At 40.1% G+C, this 23,421-nt stretch overlaps 1 protein-coding gene across 1 annotated transcript; it reads left to right on the top strand.

Moving 5' to 3' along the window:
- The first annotated feature begins 2,101 nt into the window (after positions 1-2,101).
- LOC308608405 (heat shock protein HSP 90-alpha-like) lies at positions 2,102-4,735 on the top strand. The gene has a single exon (XM_081221422.1). It carries the CDS (start codon positions 2,155-2,157, stop codon positions 4,354-4,356), a length of 2,202 nt encoding a protein of 733 aa, XP_081077548.1. The 5' UTR covers positions 2,102-2,154; the 3' UTR covers positions 4,357-4,735.
- Positions 4,736-23,421: the final 18,686 nt, after the last annotated feature.

Raw genomic sequence — 23,421 nt, 5'->3', positions numbered from 1 at the left:
ATGCTGATCAGTGACTCAGATGTATTTCACAACCCAGTAATGTGTCATGACCTGGCTTTTGAAAATCAGAACTCTAGGGAATATGCTTATAGTACATTTATTCAAACATTTTTGTTTCTTCTCCCATCTATACATGACAAATATATAATGTTTCTCCCTCCATGCTTAATAAATACCTCTTTTTTTATGATGGGAAAGATTCACTTTCTTTTATGCAGGTCTCCTCACTTCTGGCTCCATCCAGATGAAGGAGCACACAACGAAACTTGCTGGTTGCTGTGGTGGAGGGAAATAATCTGAAGGTTATCATGAAATATTCAACCCTAAAGGGATACACGTGACTTCCCCTCACAACTCATTGGCCAAAACTAGTCAGCTGGCGACCACAGTGGGGTCAAGAAGTGCCATCTCACCGGGATCCTAGGAGACTGAGAAGTGGAAACATACAGAGAATAGCACTAATGGCCAGTACAGTTTTCAACTCATCAGCATCTGGTTTCTATCCCAACTACTCCCTGAATTTGTCATCACCGATGACAAATCAAGTGAACTATATAAATGCCTCTTCATAACCATTCACTTGGGGTACTTGTTAAATCACAACTTTCTGAGCCCCGTCCCCAGAGTTTCTGATTCAGCAAGACTGGGACAAGGCTAAGAAACTGCACTGCTAACAAGCTGGCAAACTAATGCTGCTCCTCCAGGGACCAAGTTTGAGAACCACTGCCCTATATATTCCAGTCTCTCTTACTTGGTTCACAAGCCCTAAGAAATCCCCAAGTTCCCTGACTGATTTTTAGTACTGCTTTCTAACCACATTTGCCCCATTTCCTGATTGTTTTTTTATTACTGCTTTCCAGCTACATTTGCTTCAGCTGGGTTTCCACTTGCTCAGATTTTGCTTGCATTGTGTAATGAACATATTGGATTCAGCTGGTGTTTCCCTAAAGCCTGCCAAGTGCACTCCAACCATTGTCTCACTGGCATGTTTCCTGACTGTGATTCTAAAGCTGTTCTTTTAGTTCCTCCGTTTCTTAAGAATGCACTAAGATGGCTCAAGTCTCAGTCTAGTGGTGCTGTTTGTTCTGTAAAGTTAGATTATTGTTGTCTCAGAGATAGGAGATCAGTCCCTCAAGGATGTCAGTCTGATACTATTAATCATTTCTTCCTCCAAGGGTCTGCTAGGTCTCAGCCTGAGTCTACTGGCCTGTGTTTAGTACTGTGCCTCATGCTACTGGAAATTTCACTACAACAAGCAGAGAGTGAAACATTTTCGGAAATTTTATATGTTTGGTGGGAACTGGACAAAGGAGCAAGTTGTTATATTACCTTCTCTCCCCCCAATGCATGAATGTGACGTTTAACCATTCTATCCAGTTTGTTTTTGGCTGTGAAGAAAGAGGAAGGGGGAAACAGGTAAGTCTAGACCTCCCTGAAAATTCTGTATTACCCATGGTAAGAATGGAACAGCTTTGAATGTATTAATACATGGGGATAGGGGACTCATTCCTATCCTAAGAACCCTGCATTCTGGCCACACTACACGCAACTGTTGTCTCTTGGTTATTATAAGCTGATTAACACCTATGTCATGCATGCTTTCAAGGGAAAGATATTTGGGAATCTGATGTCATCACATGTTTTCTCTCCCTTACCTGTAACCCAGACATTCATCAGGGCCAGAAGGGTGCTATGGTACTCATGGCAGTTGACCCTAACACTTCCCTGTAAAGCTTCCAAGGTCAAAATATTTCTCCTATATCCCATAATCTGTTTATTTGGGGAGTGGGTGGGATCTCTGTGTTCTCATGCAGGACTTAGAGCAGACTTTAAGTTCTTTTCTAAGAAAAATTTGGACTCTGTGCTCAAGACCATCTGAGGCCCATTTCCATTTAAAGGTAGGATGAAATGAACTTATTTATAAAACAAAGTCACAGATGTAGAAAACAATCTCATGGTTACCGGTACGGGGGGAGGGAAGGGGGAGGGATACATTGGGAGATTGGGATTGACATACACACACTACTATATATAAAATAGATAACTAAGGACCTACTGTATAGCACAGGGAACTCTACTCAATACTCTGTAATGGAGTTGCTTCTGCGTCCTGGTGCTGCGTTGCTGCGGAGCGTTTGCGGTCCTTTAGCCGAGATGCCCGAGGAAACCCAGACCCAAGACCAGCCGATGGAGGAGGAGGAGGTGGAGACGTTCGCCTTCCAGGCGGAAATTGCCCAGTTGATGTCGCTGATCATCAACACATTCTACTCGAATAAAGAGATCTTTTTGAGGGAGCTTATTTCAAATTCGTCCGATGCTCTGGACAAGATCAGGTATGAGAGCTTGACAGACCCCAGTAAACTAGATTCTGGGAAAGAGCTGCATATTAACCTCATTCCGAACAAGCAAGATCGCACGCTCACTATTGTGGACACCGGGATTGGAATGACCAAGGCCGATTTGATCAACAATCTTGGTACCATTGCCAAGTCTGGGACCAAGGCGTTCATGGAGGCTTTGCAGGCTGGTGCAGATATTTCTACGATTGGCCAGTTTGGCGTCGGGTTTTATTCAGCCTATCTGGTGGCCGAGAAAGTGACCGTGATCACCAAACATAACGACGATGAGCAGTATGCCTGGGAGTCTTCTGCAGGAGGGTCCTTCACAGTGAGGACTGACACAGGAGAACCTATGGGTCGTGGAACAAAAGTTATTCTGCATCTTAAAGAAGACCAAACTGAGTACTTAGAGGAACGGAGAATAAAAGAGATTGTGAAGAAGCACTCGCAGTTTATCGGCTATCCCATCACTCTTTTTGTGGAGAAGGAACGTGATAAAGAAGTCAGTGACGACGAGGCAGAAGAAAAGGAAGACAAAGAAGAAGAAAAGGAAAAAGAAGACAAGGAGTCTGAGGACAAACCTGAGATAGAAGATGTTGGCTCTGAGGAAGAGGAGGAAGAAAAGAAGGATGGTGACAAGAAGAAGAAGAAGAAGATCAAGGAGAAGTACATCGACCAGGAAGAACTGAACAAGACGAAGCCTATTTGGACCAGAAACCCGGACGACATTAGTAACGAGGAGTACGGAGAGTTCTACAAGAGCTTGACCAACGACTGGGAGGATCACCTGGCGGTGAAGCATTTTTCAGTTGAAGGACAGCTGGAATTCAGAGCTCTTCTTTTTGTCCCAAGACGTGCTCCCTTTGACCTGTTCGAAAACAGAAAGAAAAAGAACAACATTAAGTTGTACGTTCGCAGAGTTTTCATCATGGACAACTGCGAGGAGCTGATCCCCGAGTATCTAAACTTCATCAGAGGCGTGGTGGACTCGGAGGATCTCCCTTTAAACATTTCCCGTGAGATGCTGCAACAAAGCAAAATTTTGAAAGTTATTAGGAAGAATTTGGTCAAAAAATGCTTAGAACTCTTCACTGAACTGGCAGAAGATAAAGAGAACTACAAGAAGTTTTATGAGCAGTTCTCTAAAAACATTAAGCTTGGAATACATGAAGATTCTCAAAATCGAAAGAAACTTTCAGAGCTGTTGAGGTACTACACTTCTGCTTCTGGTGATGAGATGGTTTCCCTCAAGGACTACTGCACAAGAATGAAGGAGAACCAGAAACACATCTATTACATCACAGGTGAGACTAAGGACCAGGTAGCTAACTCTGCCTTTGTGGAACGTCTTCGGAAGCACGGCTTGGAAGTGATCTACATGATCGAGCCTATTGATGAGTATTGTGTGCAGCAGCTGAAGGAGTTTGAGGGGAAGACCTTAGTGTCAGTCACCAAAGAGGGCCTGGAACTTCCAGAGGACGAAGAAGAGAAAAAGAAACAGGAAGAAAAAAAGACAAAGTTTGAAAACCTCTGCAAAATCATGAAGGACATCTTGGAGAAGAAAGTTGAAAAGGTGGTCGTGTCTAACCGATTGGTGACATCCCCGTGCTGCATTGTCACAAGCACGTATGGCTGGACAGCAAATATGGAAAGGATCATGAAGGCTCAGGCGCTGAGAGACAACTCAACGATGGGTTACATGGCAGCGAAGAAGCACCTGGAGATAAACCCTGACCATTCCATCATTGAGACCTTGAGGCAGAAGGCAGAGGCTGACAAGAATGACAAGTCTGTGAAGGATCTGGTCATCCTGCTGTACGAAACGGCTCTCCTGTCTTCTGGCTTCAGTCTGGAGGATCCCCAGACACATGCTAACAGGATCTATAGGATGATCAAACTTGGTCTTGGTATTGATGAAGATGACCCCACTGCTGACGACAGCAGTGCTGCTGTAACGGAGGAGATGCCGCCCCTCGAAGGAGATGACGACACGTCCCGCATGGAAGAAGTAGACTGAGCTCTGCCTGAGGAATACGTAGCCGCGTGTTCAACACTCTTGTTTTCAGTTCTTCTGATAATGTTTTCAAGTATTTCTTTATTTTTGTTAACATTTAAAAACCTGTATGGCATGACAACTACTTAAGGGGAAGATAAGATTTCTTTCTACTAAGTGTGATACTGTGATAATTTAGGCACTAAAAGCAGAGCTAGTTTTTTTCTAGTTTCATGTTGGCTTATTTTATAGCGTTTGTTGTAAGGTGTATGTAACCTACGTTAACTTCATGGTCTGAAGTGTTCAGCTATCAAGCGGATTCTTTAGTAGACCAAATCTTCTGTCACTGAAGTGTTCTGAAGTATATACCTTGATGTTTAAAAGAAAATACTTCTTAAAGCAACTTTCATCTTCTGGGATTTACTTTTTAAACCTTCCATCGCCTGTGTTGACTGCATGTGCCAGGCCCCTAGGAATTAGTATGAGTATGTTCAACTGAACCAAAACCAACTTGATGGGAGTTACTGTCCATACATAGGGCTTGTTTTCCACAGAAAAGTGTTGTTGAGAGTAGCAGAATTATAAGCCTATCTAGGCATGTTGTAAAGCTGTTTGAAAAGTGACTCGGAGCAAGTTTTGTGAATGGAGACATAGTGCTCGAGTCACATTCTGCTTTAAAAGTTGTAACAAATACAGATAAATTAAAAAGAAAAAAAAATACTCTGTAATGGCCTATATTGGAAAAGAATCTAAAATAGGGTGAATGTATGTATATGTATAACTGATTCACTTTGCTATACAGCAAAAACTAACACAACATTGTAAATCAACTATACTCCAATAAAAACTAAAAAAAAATAAAGGTAGGATGACTTTTTAATCTAAGTGAGAATACAAGCCAGGTTCTTTAATTTTCAAAAAAAAAGACATTTATTTAAACTTTCCACATAGTCATCTGAAAGCAAGAGCATATGGGGTCTCATTTCTATTAACAACACAAAGTATATACATATCAGATGCCCACTGGAAAGCTTATTTTTGTACTGATATGCAGCTTTGGCCAAATCACGTTTGGGAAGGGGTATACTTGCAAGAGATGGTCTAGGTTATCCAACAATAATTCTAGGATCTCTTGCTTCTAGCCTTGTGTTAAGTGTTAGATCCCCTCAAAGCAATGAATTCAATAATATTATCTTGGCTACAGTAGAATCCTTCTTCAGGACATCACCCAAAAGGTAAGAGCAGTACCCTGGCAACCATTCTCTGTGATTTGGCCTTGGCTTCCTGTGCACAGTCGATTGGTCCAGACTTGAATGTGTGAGTCAGACTGGACAAAAGAGAGGACCTTCCCTGAAAACTTAGAATTTGAACTGAGATTCCAGTTTCCATCAGGACTCCTTACTTAAAAGAAGGCAATATGAATCCATGAATGGTGGTGTGATCCTGTTTTTCACCATGGAGATTAAAGAGCAGGGAATCCCAGGAGAAGGGAGAGAAAGAAACTTAGAGAAAGGGACTTCCCTGGTAGCACAGTGGATGAGATTCGGTGCTCCCAATACAGGGGGCCCAGGTTCGATCCCTGGTCAGGGAACTAGATCCCACATGCATGCTGCAATTAAGAGTTTGCATGCCACAACTAAGGGTCCCACCTTCTGCAACTAAGGAGCCCGCCTGCTGCAACTAAAGGAGCCCATGTGCTGCAACTAAAGAGCCGGCGAGCCACAACTAAGACCTGGTGGAACCAAATAAATATTTAAAAAAAAAGAAACTTAGAGAAAAAGAGAAAGAAATGAGGAAGGCTTGTAGAGTGATGCAGAGATGAGAAAGGGACAGAATGCAGATGGTTTCTTAAGCCCTCATTCTAATCTCTTCCCAAGGCCTTTGGGGTCTATGTTACTGTATCTTTTTTTTTTTTTTTTTTGGCTGCATTGGACCTTGGTTGCTGTGCATGGGCTTCCTCTAGTTGCAGCGAGTAGGGGCTACTCTTCTTCACAGTGCACGGGCTTCTCACTGCAGCGGTTTCTCTTGTTGCGGAGCATGGGCTCTGGGCACGCGGGCTTCAGCAGTTGTGGCTCACGGGCTCTAGAGCGCAGGCTCAGGAGTTGTGGCTCATGGGCTTAGTTGCTCTGCGGCATGTGGTATCTTCCCAGACCAGGGCTTGAACCCGTGTCCCCTGAATTGGCAGGTGGATTCTTAACTACTGTGCCACCAGGGAAGCCCCAGGTTATTGTATCTTAATAATAAGTAGTGGCTTTTTCGTTTACACTAGTTTGGTCCACTTGAATCCATTTCTGCTATATATAGCCAAAGTCGTTGTAAGGAGGACTAAAGCCTTCTCTGAACTACTGTCCCATGTTACCTCTCAGCTTGTATCAGAATCCTTACGGAAAAGGTATCTGTATTTTGTAGAGATGTGGTTAAAGTAGCCCCTATTGTATTGCTAGTTGGCTGAAAAATACTCACACTGACTTGTATCTTATTTGTGTGAACGTGTTTCTCTGTGCATATAATGTTACATTTTTTCCATGAAACTGTTTACCTTCTTTCAGTCATCTGACAAATGTTTACTGAGTACCTACTATGTGTCAAGCATTATGATAAGACCTGGTTTTTAAAAAATGACAATTTCTTCCATTAGGTGGTGACAGCTTTATGATCCATAGTGTTTCCCTAACTATCTTGCCTACCAGGTAAAGTTACATGTCAGTTACAGTGACTATTTCATTTCATTATTTTATTCCTGTTATAGTCTCACTTTCCTGTTATACTCTCACAATTTAAATTGACCACAATTTAAATTCCTTTTCACTAGCCTGGATTCAAACGTCTATGCATTTTTATTTTAAGTTGACTCCAGTAGTTTTTTGAGAAGGTGGGGCACAGATTATTTCGTACTAGGAAATTTGGTTCCATTTGGGTTGGTCTTTGCAATAGAGTTGATATTAACTCAGGAGTTGAGTCATGATATGGTCATGTCACATGGATGAGGGAGGAGAGACTATCAGTTGAGAGAGGGAGGGAGAGAGAGAGAGAGAGAGACAGACAGAGAGAGAGACAGAGAGAGAGAGAGAGGGAAAGAGAGACAGAGAGAGAGAACATAAGAAAGAAGATAGAAGTAGGCATGCAGGAAAATAGAGAGGCAAAGCGGTGGATGTAACACTAAATTCGGCTTTCAACATTCACGTTCATTCTTTCAATTATCCTCCAGAGATTTACTGGGTGCTTAGAAGGAAGTGTGCTGAGTGCTGAATATCGGAGAGAGAGTTTGCTTTCAGTTTTTACACCACTGAGGGATCATCATTTAAAACCTTCTTTAACTGAATCAGATTTAATATTGCTATACCCAGGATGTTTTTTTGTTTGTTTGTTTGTTTCCAGACTAGCTTCCAATGGGTCTCCTGGCTTTATTTCTGATCTATGTTGCTGGATTCCACTTTTCACCTACTGGCCTAATTAACGCCCGGGTGGCTTCTCCTAGCCTTCACTAAGCCCTTGGTACTTACTTACTGAACACCCCAAAGCCAGGGATAAGTCAATATTAGGCCCACACCCGATGGTTTATCTCACTGAGGTCAACGGTGAGTCATGAGACAGGGATGAGCGCTTGATATTGGCAGCTGGCAGTTCATGCAAGCTAGCAATTTAGAGTGAAAATTCAGCTGCTGGTCGCTCGAGCTCTTTCACATTTTAACAATGGAGGTTTACTGGCAGGGGAAGTGAGGCTTATGTGGGGAAAAAAAGATTAAAATATAGAAAATCACCCAATCTTCATTACTAAAATGAAAGCTATGCTACTTTTCCCACTATATACTCTAATATGTTGATCAGGAGAGATTTTCCTTCATGCTGTGACTGTAAATGAATTACATGAGATCCACAAAAATACTCTTATCATTTCAGGGCCTGAAGAGTGATTACAGTGCATGGGCATAAAAACAACACACACAATACATACCCTCGTAGTGGTGAACTTTTCTTCCAATTCAATGAAATTTGGTCCTATTTATAAGTCTGCATTTTAGCCCACTCCCGTAAATATTGCTTTGGAAAGCTGAAAGAAAAAAAAAGCAACTAAATGTTTCTATTTTATAGAATTGAATACAATTAAAATGCTTATATATGCACACAACAGCAAGTAGGACTAACCATTTGGTTTAATTATACATTCCAGACTTCTTAAAATGTGCTTTAACTTTCAATTAGTATTCTAAAATCTGAGAGCATACTTCCTGTGATAGTGAATGGAAGGGATTCCAGAATCCAAAGAAGCCTTTCTTGATGTCTCATCTCTAACCACAAAGAATACATAATGCTCAGTGAACACAATTATAAATTAATTTAGATAAAGAATGCCCAGGGAATTATTTATTGAAATTCAGTGTGCCTGGTTACAGTGGACAATACAGACTGGAAGTAGATGTATGCACAGTATGTATAATGAATTAGATGAGATATTCCACTTACAGGCAACATGATCACACTATTTCTTTCAACTCTGGGAATATTCTCATCTGTTCACAAGATTGTTCAGAATCATGTTCTGCAAATTCTAATGTCCGGGCAATTGGGGGAGTGGGGGGTGAAGGAACATTCATCTAAGAAGAAATCTTCTCACCCAGTTTTGCTCAAGTCAACTCTGGTTATAGGGAAATTGGTAAAAATTTCTTTCAAATGCTTTTATAAGGTCTTAGAGAGATGGCAAAGATGAAGTATGTAGAAGTCAGTAATGGACCACAGAAGAGCTCAGTGAAGGACAATTTCTAATTATAAATATTATATTCTTAAGTATAAAACATAGAACATCTCAGCTAAGTGTCCTAAAATTTAAGGTTCTAAGATTGAGCATGTGATCAGCAGAGAGGGTTTTATCATCATCACCATCACCACTGTCATTATCATGGAGTATATTTTTATGTACTAGGCATAAAGTTAAGCATTTTATTCTCAATAGCTCATTTAATACTTACAAAGACCCTATAAGGTAGATAGTATTATTCTCCTTTTACAAGAGAACAAACTAACTCTTAGAGCAGCTGAAGATATACCACTAAGTCCAAATTCTGCTGTCCATCCGGTTATCTGCCACTATGGAGTCAGCAACCTTAAGTGTTTTTAATATGGCATTCTTCCTAAGACAACACATTTAAAGTTTGAAGCATGCAATAAACATTTGTAAACCAATAGGCAACCCTCTTCCAATATGGAGCATGAAAGAGCTACCTGAACGTGATTTAAGATCTTTTAACCATTACCTGACTAGTCAAGAAGCAGCTATTTTTACATTATCATGACTCCTGCTTTCCAAATTTGTAAAAGTAGTACACAGACAGACCAGGGCACAAAATAAAAAGTTCTCTCTTTTCACCCACAATTTGTTACTATAGTAAGTGGTAAAGTTGATTTTCCCACTTAGACATCAGAATGGCAGAACAATGCAGAGGTTGTAATGCAGATTCTGAAGGAGGACTGCATGGATTCTTCCAGATCCTGGCTGTACCACTTGCTACCTGTATGCCTTGGGGAATTTACTTCACCTGACTGTACCTTAATTTCCCTGACTGTAAAATGGTGAAAAAAATAATATCCTACTTCATAGGTTTGTAGTAAAGATTAAATGAGATGTTACATGGAACACAGAACTAGAACCATGCAATAAATCTGAATTTGTATTATTATCTGTCTATAGCACTCATCTCTTATTCACTACCAAAATGCCCCCTGGAAGTGAACATGGGCCAAAACCATTGGCTTCTAACTCTATCTCCCCATGATAATAACCTCCTTAATGGTGGGGGCTGTTTGTTATCTCTTTATACTTCCTAGAGTCAGGCACAATTGCCTTTCTATGTACAAGAACTCCATAATGTCTTACTGCATCAAAAAAGTGTGGGTGTTCTTGGACTGGAAGAATCAACATTGTGAAAATGACTACACTACCCAAAGCAATCTACAGATTCAATGCAATCCCTATCAAACTACCAATGGCATTCTTCACAGAACTAGAACAAAATATCCCACAATTTGTATGGAAACACAAAAGACCCCAAATAGCCAAAGCAATCTTGAGGAAGAAAAACAGAGCTGGAGGAATCAGGCTCCCTGACTTCAGACTATACTACAAAGCTACAGTAATCAAGATAGTATGGTACTGGCACAAAAACAGAAATATGGATCAATGGAACAGGATAGAAAGACCAGAGATAAACCCATGCACATATGGTCATGGTATTTTTGATAAAGGAGGCAAGAATATACAATGCAGAAAAGACAGCCTCTTCAATAAGTGGTGCTGGGAAAACTGGACAGCTACATGTAAAAGAATGAAATTAGCACACTTCTTAACACCATACACAAAAATAATCTCAAAATGGATTAAAGACCTAAAAGTAAGGCCAGACACTATAAAACTCTTACAGGAAAACACAGGCAGAACGCTCGATGACACAAATCACAGCAAGATCCTTTTTGACTCACCTCCTAGAGAGATGGAAGTAAAAACAAAAATAAACAAATGGGACCTAATGAAACTTAAAAGCTTTTGCTCAGCAAAGGAAACCATAAACAAGACCAAAAGACAACCCTCAGAATGGGAGAAAATATTTGCAAATGAAGCAACAGACAAAGGATTAATCTCCAAAATTTACAAGCAGCTCATGCAGCTCAATAACAAAAAAAACAAACAACCCAATCCAAAAATGGGCAGAAGACCTAATAGTCATTTCTCCAAAGAAGATATACAGATTGCCAACAAACTCATGAAAGAATGCTCAACATCACTCATCATTAGAGAAATGCAAATCAAAACTACAATGAGGTATCACCTCACACTGGTCAGAATTGCCATCACCAAAAAATCTACAAACAATAAATGCTGGAGAGGGTGTGGAGAAAAGGGAACCCTCTTGCACTGTTGGTGGGAATGTAAATTGATACAGCCACTATGGAGAACAGTATGGAGGTTCCTTAAAAAACTAAAAATAGAACTACCATACGACCCAGCAATCCCACTACTGGGCATATACCCTGAGAAAACCATAATTCAAAAAGAGTCATGTACCACAATGTTCATTGAAGCACTATTTACAATAGCTAGAACATGGAATCAACCTAAGTGTCCATCGACAGATGAATGGATCAAGAAGATGTGGCACATATATACAATGGAATATTACTCAGTCATTAAAAGAAATGAAACTGAGTTATCTGTAGTGAGGTGGATGGACCTAGAGTCTGTCATACAGAGTGAAGTAAGTCAGAAAGAGAAAAACAAATACCGTATGCTAACACTTATATATGGAATCTAAGAAAAAGGGTTCGGAAGAACCTAGGGGCAGGGCAGGAATAAAGATGGAAACATAGAGAATGGACTTGAGGATATGGGGAGGGGGAAGGGTAAGCTGGGACGAAGTGAGAGAGTGGCATGGACATATATACACTACCAAACGTAAAATAGATAGCTAGTGGGAAGCAGCCGCATAGCACAGGGAGATCAGCTCGGTGCTTTGGGACCACCTCGAGGGGTGGGATAGGGAGGGTGGGAGGGAGACGCAAGAGGGAGGGGATATGGGGATATATGTATAGCTGATTCACTTTGTTATACAGCAGAAACTAACACACCATTGTAAAGCAATTATACTCCAATAAAGATGTTTAAAAAAAAAACCTGACAGGCAGAGAAAAAAAAAGTGAAGAAACAAAAAGTGGGTGACAGGGACCCCTTATATTTTGTACCCTGATCTATCTTTATACTACTTTTACAAGTTTCAAAAGCTAGAGTCATGACGATATAAAAATAACTGCTGTACTTGACTGATGATGCAAATGGAAAAGAATCTTCAAAGCACATTAAAGCATCTCTTACATACTTTGCATCACGTTGTTCCTGGTTTTGTTTCAACCTAGTCACTGTTAACTGCAGATTATTGCCCTGTATTTTTTTTTATGTCTTAAAAAGAACACCAAGTCAAGAATACAGTGTTGCTGACCTTATATTAGCAATTAACCCAACAGACGGAGAGTAGAATTTGGCCATAATTATCTGAGTCCTCAGGGATATGAGTGATGTTAGGTACGGAAGGCATGAGAGTGGCCCAAAGGGATGCAGTTCTTGACCAAGTCTTTTGGTTAGACATCTACTATAAACCCAAGAAAGGAGAAAACATGGTTTCTGTAGCAACCACGCATTAATTTGGTGTTCATAATGTTAACCTGAAAACCAGTGCCTGGTCCTGGCTTTGCAGACTGAGGTGTGTGGGGAGACACTGGGTCATGTTGGTAACTGGGTGTGTCATCTCTGAAAGTCACCTAGTCAACGAGGTCATATCAAAACATCCATCTTAAAGGGCTGATGCAATCAGAAAAGCATTTGGAAAGCATTTCACTGCTCAGCAGCAGCAGAAAATGGTCATCTTGGTAAATACCTAAGCTTTCTTCCAAGGGGCTCAAATGTTCTATTTATATCCAGATAACAGAGAAATGTCAAAGTTCTCTACTGTAAGCTTTCACCCTCAGGATCATGCTAAAGTAGCTCTTGGTCTTAAAAAAATGTCCTCTTGGAAGCCACATCGTTACGGCTACTCTCGTTCACTCTGATTATTTCCCAAGATGGGCATCATTGTTAGTGCCTATCAGACGGCTAAGGATCAAGGCTTATAGACATCACTCTTCCATCTTCACTACATTATCAGGCAAGCATCACCCAGGGTCACCACTTGAGTGTGAGGGTATCTCTAGCTTTAAGGAACTATAGGATATTAGAGTCTGAACTAGGTTGTCCTTTATGTCCATGTCCCATGAGGGAGAGAGAGGGACTATTTATTAAACACATATACATACCATGTCCCAAACCTGTACTGGGCACTATGTGTGTGTGTGTACTTTACATATATTCCATATATGTCATATATACATTATATATGTACTAGACACTACATAATCTATCCTTATGATTGCTCAGCCAGAAATCTTAATGTATCATTTTTTTAAAACTGAAGTATAGTTAATTTACAATGTTGTGCTAGTTTCAAGTGTACAGCAAAGTGATTCAGTTATACATTATATATATATATATTCTCTTTCAGATTCTTTTCCATTACAGGTTATTACAAGATACTGAGTAGAGTTCCCTGTGCTATACAGTAGGTCCTTGTTGTTTATCTATTTTATATATACTAGTGTGTATATGTTAATCCCAAATGCCTAAGTTAACCACCCCCACTCCCTTTTGGTAACCGTAAGTTTGTTTTCTAAGTCTGTGAGTCTGTTTCTCTTTGGTAAATAAGTTCATTTGTATCACTTTAAGATTCTACATGTAAGTGATATCATATGATATGTGTCTTTCTCTGTCTGACTTACTTCACTTAGTATGATCATCTCAGTGTTTAACCATGTTGCTGCAAATGGCATTACTTCATTCTTTTTTATTAATGTATCATTCTTTTTTTTTTTTGCAGTACATGGGCCTCTCACTGTTGTGGCCTCTCCCGTTGCGGAGCACAGGCTCCGGACACGCAGGCTCAGCAGCCATGGCTCACGGGCCCAGCTGCTCCGCGGCATGTGGGATCTTCCCGGACCGGGGCACGAACCCATGTCCCCTGCATCGGCAGGCAGACCCTCAACCACTGTGCCACCAGGGAAGCCCTAATGTATCATTCTTGATACCTCTCTTCTTCTTTTGATGCCTCTCTTCTCTTATGCCTCACGGTGGATTCATTAGCAAATATGATCAGCTTGGTCTTCATAATATACCTGGAATCCAACCACATGTCACTACTTTTACTGCCTCCACTCTGGTCTCATCTGCTATCTTCTCTCACCTGGATTGTTGCACTGGTCTCCCTGCTTCTACTCTTGCCTCACAAAGGTCTATTCTCAATTAAGCTCCAGAGCGATACTTTGAAGACATAAGCCAGGTCATGTCGCTCCTTTGCTGAAAATCTTCCAGTGGCTTCCACCTCACTCCATGATCTGTCCCAGCCACTACTTCTATGATTTCATCTCCTGCTCTTCTCTATGCCTCACTGGAGAGAATGTGAAGCATTCTGCTTTGAGTTTTAAAGTAAACGGAAGCATAGATTGGTTATTATTTTCTGTCTGGCTGCCTTATTTCAACATTATAGTAATTAAGAGATGGCAGTATTGTCTCAGGGTTAGACAAACAGATTAATGGAACATAAGGGAGGGTCTGGAATTGTGCCCACATACACACAAGAGAGATGAAAAGATACTTGAAAAGATAAAGAGAGATGAAAGATACATGAAAAGAGAGGACCTAGAACTGGCCGGCATAAACAAGAGTTGGCCTGGGAGATCAGTGAGTAAATAACCCATCTATTCAATAACTAATACTAGAATGAATAGTTATACCTATGGAAAGAAATGAATTTGTATCCCCATTTTATATCATAAACAAAATCAACTACAGATGGATAAAAGACTTAAAGGCAAACACAAAACTAAAACATAAAGAAGAAAATATAAGAGAAAGATGTTACAACCTCTGAGTGGGGAGGATTTTTTTTAAAGATAACAAATGCACAAGCAAAGGAAACATGTGCTAAATTTAAGTACGTTAAAATTAAGAATTACTGTTTAATAAATACACCATAAAATAAAATGACAAGCCACAAATAGGGAGAAGATATTTGCAGACTGGCAAAGGATTCACATCCAGAATATTTTTTAAATTCCACACGTTAGTGAAAAAAAGAAAACAAGCAGGCATTTCAAAAGAAAAGCTATAAGACTGAAAATATCCCTGATCCCATTAATAATCTGAGTATGCTAATTAAGGATACAATGAAATGGTATTTTATGCCTACCAGATAAACAAAAATGAAAATGTTTGACAAAGATGATTATTGCCAGAATATGGAGAACCAACCACTTCTTGAACTACTGGTGAGTGTATAAATCGGTACAGCCACTTTGAAAAACAACCTAGGATGACCTCGTAAAGCAAACATATGTGTACCATTCTTACCTAGCAGTTTGACTCCCAGGCATGTACCCTAAAGAGGGTCTCTCTTATCTGACCCTACGAACATGTGAAAAATATTCTGAGTATTTGTAATAGCAGGAAAAGAGAAACAACACTATTACCACAGACTGGAGAATGGATGAAAAAACTGTAGTGTATTAATATACTGGAGCACAGCACAAAAGAATACCCAGTCTGTGCTTCCATTAAATAAAGTATGTTAGTATATTAATAAGAGCAGTGAAAATGACATACAGCTCTATGCATGAATAATGGGTGACTGTTAAACATAATATTGTTTAAAAAAGCAAGTCACCAAAGAATGCACACAGTACAATTCTGTTTATCAAATGTCCCAAAACATGTGAAGTGAAACAAAATTTTGCTTAGGAATACACAAAAATTTTGGTAATAACATACCAAAAAACTAAGGGAATGAGAAACACAAAATTTAGGAGAGTAGTCACCTCTGGGGGTGGCATAGGATACAAAAGGATCAGGCAGGGGCACTTGGGGAACCTTAGAGGTTTGGGTAATATTCTCTTTCTTAGGAAGGGTTGGAGGGTATGTGAATTATTTTAATATCATTTAAACTGTATATATTATATAATCTTTTATGTCTATGATATATTTAATAAAAGTATAGCACCCATGGATGAAACAGTTCTTCTAGAACTGTGCTTTCCAATATGGTAGTCTCTAGACACATGCGGCTATTTAAAATTAAATAAGATTAAACATTCAGTGCCTCAGCCACACTGTCACATTTCAGATGTTCAATAACCACATGTGGCTGCTAGCTACCACACTGGAAAGTACACATTATTGGGCAGCACTGTTCTAGAACATTCTTGTTTCCTTAGAGTTAGATACTGCTTTTGTCCACTTTTTATAAAATCAAGCAATTCACTGGCTTTCTGCAAAAAAAGAAAAAGTCTCCATAATTCTTTCAATAACAGCAGTAGGAGATGAAGCAAAACTTTACTTCCTATGGATTTTGTTTCTCCTCTTGATTGAAGGAAACTCCATGAACAAATTTGTCAAACTTCATACTTCAGTTCACTTAATTCATCAAACGTCAGCATGAGCCTGATTATTTTTCTGCTTCAGGAAGTCAAATACTGTTTCCATGCAGCTTCTTGTGCCAAGAGGATTGTGAGCAGAATTTCATCTGCCAAAAAATTTCATTGTGTGAAGATTTCCAAAGTTCTGTATCCTCCAGGGTAAAGTTCATAAGTCGACAGTGGTCTTCTAGAATGAGCTCCATTGGTGCTATAGAGAAAGGAGATCTCTTCCTTCTTCCCATCTACTTTCTAGGTCCTCCCCAAAGCACGTGTCGCCAATCTGAGTGGTTCAGACTCTAATACTTCAGGGTGTGTTTCACCCTGTGTGTTAGAGGGTCAAATACACAGGTGTATTTCTCTGTCTGTCTTGCCTCCGTGGAGCAGAATCCGGCCTTGGGCTCTGGCTTCCTTTCCTTCTTTTCTATCTCACATACACTCGGATGTTCTAAATCCTAACCTTATATTTCTAATACAGTTTCCATAAGGATGGTAAAATTTGAAAGTGGGCTTTGGGATTAGAGGCGGGTTGAGCTCTCACCCCCCGCCCCAGGTCTAAGCCATGGATTCTTGTCCAGTTGCCTAGAAAGGTCTGCATTGGAGTTTCAGGCACAGGCTCAATGAAAAGAAATAAAGCCTTTCTTCCCGTGCCACTGTCCATTGTGGGCACAGTGACCTTGAGGGCTTCAAGGAGAAGAGAAGGGATGAACCAAGATAAGATTCAGGTGATGCTTTATTCTTAGCTCAAAAGTCCATTTAATGGCACTTGAAGCCCCATCATCACCCTCAGAGATCCCAGATGGGGATTCATGCATGATTCAGAGTTGAATGGGAAGATAGAGAAGTAGCAGTCATGAGCCTGCTCTTAGCTGTAACACCGCTCCGTGAGGAGTCGACATCCCTCTTTAAACAGGTGTTTTCCTCACCTTACAGGTGACCATCATCCCGTCAACACTAGAGGTGGTATAGTAGGAGGCATCAAGTTACCTTCCATCCTTGCTAAGGGCACTTGGGACATTCCTATCCATCCTGGCAATGTTACATCTCAAAGCCATGAATGTTTGCATGGTCTGTAGTCCTGAATCCCCGAAGATAAAACCATCTTTAAAACCCATTTTAATAGTTAGAATCTACCTCTAAAGCAGACTTATCTCATCTGATTGCTCTACTAACACAGTTTGTTTACCCCAAAGCAACAAGTACCCCTAAATTCATCACAGATGTTCAGAGCAGTAACAAGAATTATCACAAAATAATTTCCCATTCACCAACAAAAGTAATTGTAATTTCAGACTCAGCAAAGAGATCTGCTTCTTTCTGTTTTACTAATAAATCCAGGTTTGTTTTTCCCCCAGTTATTTATTTTTTTGTATTTATTCATTCATTTATTTAATAGCATTCATTGTCTAAGTCACTGGCTTCAAATCCTTGCACTGTGGACACTCAGGAACTCTGCGCGCTGCGCAAAAGGATCTTTAATCCCTTTGCTCACCAAGTACTGGCTGCATAATGAATAAAAGTAGATCTTCCTACATTTGAACTGCTACTTTCAAATGTCTTCAGGTCTTGTGATTGATCAAATAATCATTTTAAACTGTTTTTGAAACAACAGTCACTTCTTTTCCTAGTACAAGTATTTGCTCAATCAACTAATACTAGAAACAGGTAAAATTATGTGACTTGGAAATTTTCCTGCTGGTATAAAGGGGTCCTCAAACTCATAAGGATTAGGAAACTCCCATCTAAGAACCTGCAAAGCTGCCTCCTCTCCCATCGTGAATTAATGTCCGTAAGTGGACTTTCCAAATCCTTGAGCAATAGGAGCCACTCTGACCCCTGACTACATCACAAAATTGCTGGAGCAGAACCTGGGACAGACGTCTGGGATGTTAAAGGAAAATGAACAAAACCCTTTACAACCGAAGAAAAAACCCTTTTGCTGATATAAAGTGATTGTTTCCTTCCTCTTTCTGAAAAATCCTTTAACACCACAACTTCTTTCCAAACAGAAAGGAAGCATAGCACCTAGAAGGAACAGGATGAGAAACCAAGGGACCCCAGGCACCTGGCCATTGAGTATCTCCCCCAAGCATGCCCGTGTCCTGCTTTTTACTTCCCTAGGTGTTCCCGGGAGGCAGTGCCCAGTTAATGCATTAGTCAGCACCCTCACTTTTCAGACAACCTTCTGCCTCTTTCTCCGGCTACTCATGTGCCTGAGATTGAAGCTGTAGGAAGATGGGTAGCCAGCTACGAATCCTCCAGAGGCAGCACGTGCAATGGGCCAAACATCTCTGCGGTTCTGGTTAAACAGTCAGTACCTCTTTTTCAATAAGCTGCAATTGAAGTCCAGGTGGGGCAGACTGAGGACTAACACTGCTGGTGCACCTGAGCTCCAGTCCCAAGATCAAGAGAGAAGATGTGATGACTAGTTCACTTCCACTGAAGTTTTTCCTAGAGAAATTAATTGGAAAAACAGATACAAGTATTATATGATATGTATCTTTTGCTTCAAGTTTCAACAGTAGGGACAGACAATTCTCCAAGAAACAAATTCCTTCTGGATAATAATCTCTTTTAGCTCATGTCCACACTTTACCCCTCGGATTTCAGTTCATCAGTGTGCAAAATGCGTGTTTTCTGTATTAACTGGGAGGGGGGAGGGTGAAGCTTCACGGCTGGATGAAACAAAGAAACAATGAAAGTTCTGTGCCCTGATGCTAAATCAGTACTATCAGCTTCCTATAGAAGAAAACATACCGTGATAAGGGATGGGGAGATTGCAGGAGTGGAAGGAGAGTACAGAGGGAAAGACAAAAACTTCATCACCTTCTATTGCCTACATGGGTTTTGGTGCACATTTTCTAAGGCTAGCTAGCTTAGCATACTTTCTATTCGGTATAATGATGGCCGGCTTCAGCATGAAGCACACATTCCGCACATAATAAGCACCCAATAAATATTTATTAACAGCATCTGACCAATTCGAGACCAATTTAGAAGACTGCTTCTGTCTTTTTTTGCCAGCTTCCCGGGTCACCTCTACTTGATTTCAGCTCTCAGAATTCCTTTAACAAGGCTCAAGACTGAGAAGATAGTCCGAATTACTCTAAAACTTGCTCACTTTGTCCTGGTTTTATGCTCAGAAAATAATTTATTTCCTGAGGGAAATACACCACCAATAGCTTTGCCTGTTTTTTCCTGTCTTCTGAATACTAGTTTTTAAAACATGAATCGTAAGGAAAACAAGAAACTGTCTTCATGGAAAATTACTTTATGGTGGGCATTTCCTCTAAAATAGTTCAAAACTAGGGTTGTATTTTTACCTGGACTTCACAGTAATATTTTGCCACCTATGATTGTAAAAGGAGGGCCACACACTCTCCTCTAAGCTGGTAGTTTTGTTCACGGTTATTACTGAAGTCATTTTAGTTCTTTTTTTAGGTTTAGGGAAGTCTGGTCCTAAAGGAGTAATAAATCAACACTCAGAAATTTGAAAATATTGGGAGAGGCATCTCATTTCCTCTTCCCAACTTTTAAATGCAGTTTTGTGATAAGTATAAATGAGTAAGCAGTGGTTCTTGAACTTCAGAATGCATAAGAATCCCGTGGAAAACTTGTTAAGATCCAGATTCCTGTGCCCACCACCAGAGATCTGATTCAGAAGGGGTTGCCTGAACACTGGGATTTCTAACAGGCTCCCACGTGATGCTGATGCTGATGCTGTGGGTCTACAGACCACTCTTTGAAGAGCGCTATCCTCATAGCCTGGATGAGTTCATGGAGCCATTCAAAACACCTGACATCCAGGATTACGTGCGGGTTCATGTAATCCTGCCTAATAAGCGAGAATGGATATCAATATTTGGGCATCTTAACCTTTGGCTATACTAGAAATAGTATGCTTTGAGACCAGCTCCAGTTTGACACACGTGTTGTCACCATCATGACCCGTGCCTACCAATTCTGTTGTTAAGGCAGCATAACTGAGAAGGAGGGGAAAGCCTGCTTCCCTACCTTGAGAACTACTGGGTCAAATCAAACTTGAGGTCATTACAATAGAACTGTGGAAGGGAGAGAAAGCATCCAAGCAGATCCAGTCACTTTCTATGATAGCAGTATAAAATACCATAACTCAAGAGGAATGGGTGAATTTGCTTCTGTGGGAAGCAAAATGGGGGGATAGTCACAAAAGTGTGGGGTGTATTTTCAATTAATTCACACCAGTTCTTTCTCCCACTTGAATTTTGTAGGAGCCTATCATACAGAACAGCAGGCTCTCAACAAACTGGCAGACATGATTCAAAGGAGATGGATTTCATCGAAATGCATTCATATCATCTGAGTCCTCATGCTGTTAATGCTCCATTTATTTGCTGTGCTGGTTGTGAGACCAACAGAAAGCACATTCTCTGAGGCATATAATAAATTCAAAAGATATTGAGGACTTCTGGATCTGGATGAGATGGAGGAAGCACAATTCACCCTATCCTCCCACTAACTACAACTAAAAAACCCTGGACAAAACACATAAAGTAACTATCTGAGAATTGAAAGTAAACACACAAAAGTATGTTCAACAACATTAATCATTAGGGAAATGTACATGAAAACCACAATAAGAAATCACTACACAAGTATCAGAATGGCTTATAAAATAACCTGACAATACCAAGTGCTGATGAGGATGCAGAGCAACTCAGGAACTCTAATACGTTCCTGATGGGAACTCAAAATGGGACAGTCATTCCAGAAAAAAAATTGGCAATTTCTCATAAAGGTCAACAGAACACCAAATAAACCAACATTCCTAAGTGATTATCCTAGAGAAATGAAACTTACATTCACACACAAACCTGTATGTGGGAGTTCCCTGGTGGCGCAGTGGTTAAGAATCTACCTGCCAATGCAGGGGACACAGGTTCGATCCCTGCTCTGGGAAGATCCCACATGCTGCGGAGCAACTAAGCCTGTGCACTACAACTACTGAGCCCGTGTGCTGCAACTATTGAAGCCCATGCGCCCTAGAGCCCGTAGGTCTCAACTACTGAGTCCACACGCCGCAACTACTGAAGCCGGCATGCTCTAGGTCCTGCGTGCTGCAACTACTGAGCCCGTGTGCTGCAACTACTGAAGGCTGCACACCTAGAGCCCGTGCCCCGCAACGAGAAGGCACCGCAATGAGAAGCCTGCACACCGTAACGAAGAGTAGCCACCGCTCACCGCGCCTATACAAAGCCCACATGCAGCAACAAAGACCCAATGCAGCCAAAAAAAAAAAACCCCACAAAAACCAAAACCCAAAACCTGTATGTGAATGTTTACAAGAAGCCTTAAAGAGAAAAAAAAGTCAATAGATGGATGAACTAACAAACTGTGATCCAAATAATGGAATGCTACTCAGTAATAAAAAGGATTGAACTAAGTATATATAAAGAACATAAGTGAACCTCAAATACGTTGTTCTAAATAAAACAATCTAAAAGAGGTTACATACTACATAATTCCATTTATTAAAAAAACCGAAAAAGCAAAACTATAGAGAGTGATCAATGGTTTGTCAGGGAAAAGTGTAGGTTAGGGGTTGACAATAAAGGGGGCAGAATGAGGGAATCCGGGGGATTTTTTGCTGTTTAATCCTGCTTATGGTGGTGGTTACAAGACTGCATGCATTTTTCGAGACTCACAGAACTTCACTCCAAAGTGAAAGTGAATTTCACTTATGTAAATTTAAAAATAAACAAAAAAACAGTATCTACTAAGGCTGAACATATGTGTATTTCAGGACCCAGCCATTCTACCTTTTGGTTTATGTACAACAGAAATGCACGTATTTGTTCACCCAAAGACATGCACGAAAATGTCTGTAGTAATACCATTCACAATAGTCCAAATCTAAGAAAATGATACAAATGAACTTACTTACAAAACAGAAATAGATTCACAGACATAGAAAACAAACTTATGGCTACCAGAGGGGAAAGAGAGGGGAGGAGGGATAAATTAGGAGTTTGGGATTAACATATATACACTGAAATATATGTATAAAATAGATAACCAATAAGGACCTACTGTACAGCACAGGGAACTATATTCAAAATCTTGTAATAACCTATGATGGAAAAGAATCTGCAAAAGCATAGATTTATATATATATATATATATATATATATATATATATATATATATATATATATATATATATATATAAAAAACTGAATCACTATGCTGTACACCTGAAACTAACACATTGTAAGTTAACTATACTTCAAATAAATAAATTAATTTTAAAAAATGACCCAACAATGTAATGCATAAATAAATGTGGTTTGTTAATCCAATGGGAATTAATGAACTGCAACTACACATAATAACGTGGTCTGCTCTCACAAAAATAATGTTGAATTTTAAGAAGCGAAATATTAAAATGTGCATACTAGATGATTTCATTTACATGAAATTCAAAAGCAGGCAAACGTTAAGGTGTTAGAAGTTGCGGTAACATTTACCCTTGCTGGGCTAGTGACTGAAAGGGGAAACAGAGGTCCTATGGGGGTGATGGTAATGCCCTATTTTTTTTCTTTTCTTTTTATTTTTTCTTGGTAATGCTCTATTTTTGATCTGGGTGCTGTTGATATGTGTCTGTTCAGTTTGTAAAAATTTATCAAGCTATGACCTTTTGATTAGTATGCTTTACCTATGTTATACTTCAATATAATGTGAATATACATAGATTTTTCTGGGAAGAGGTTCCACAGATTTCATCAGTTTTGCAAAGGGGTTCTGGCCTCAACAATAAGTGTAACTATCAAACTGGAAAACAAAGAGCAGATCTTGGATGGCGTTAGGATTGTGGGTTAACCGCAACTTTTTTCTGGATTTTCCTAAATTGAACAAGTCAGAGTCTTGTTCTGCTTAAAGAAGTTGGTGGTCATGTGACATTTTCCACCCCAGCTATATTTATTAGAAAGCTTGTTCTGTGTTTTCCCAGGACTGCAGGGTTTCCCAGGACTAAGGACTTCCCCTGCTAAAGATGGGTAAGTCCCGGGCAAA

This window comes from Mesoplodon bidens (genome assembly GCF_964165515.1).
Source record: "Mesoplodon bidens genome assembly, chromosome: X".
NCBI lineage: Eukaryota > Metazoa > Chordata > Mammalia > Artiodactyla > Ziphiidae > Mesoplodon > Mesoplodon bidens.
Note: the sequence above shows the minus strand (reverse complement) of the source record. Positions and strands in the feature narration are given on the sequence as shown.

Bases quoted from the DNA above. Each gene is read 5' to 3' on its own strand.
- LOC308608405 (XM_081221422.1), top strand. From the start codon at position 2,155: ATGCCCGAGGAAACCCAGACCCAAGACCAGCCGATGGAGGAGGAGGAG.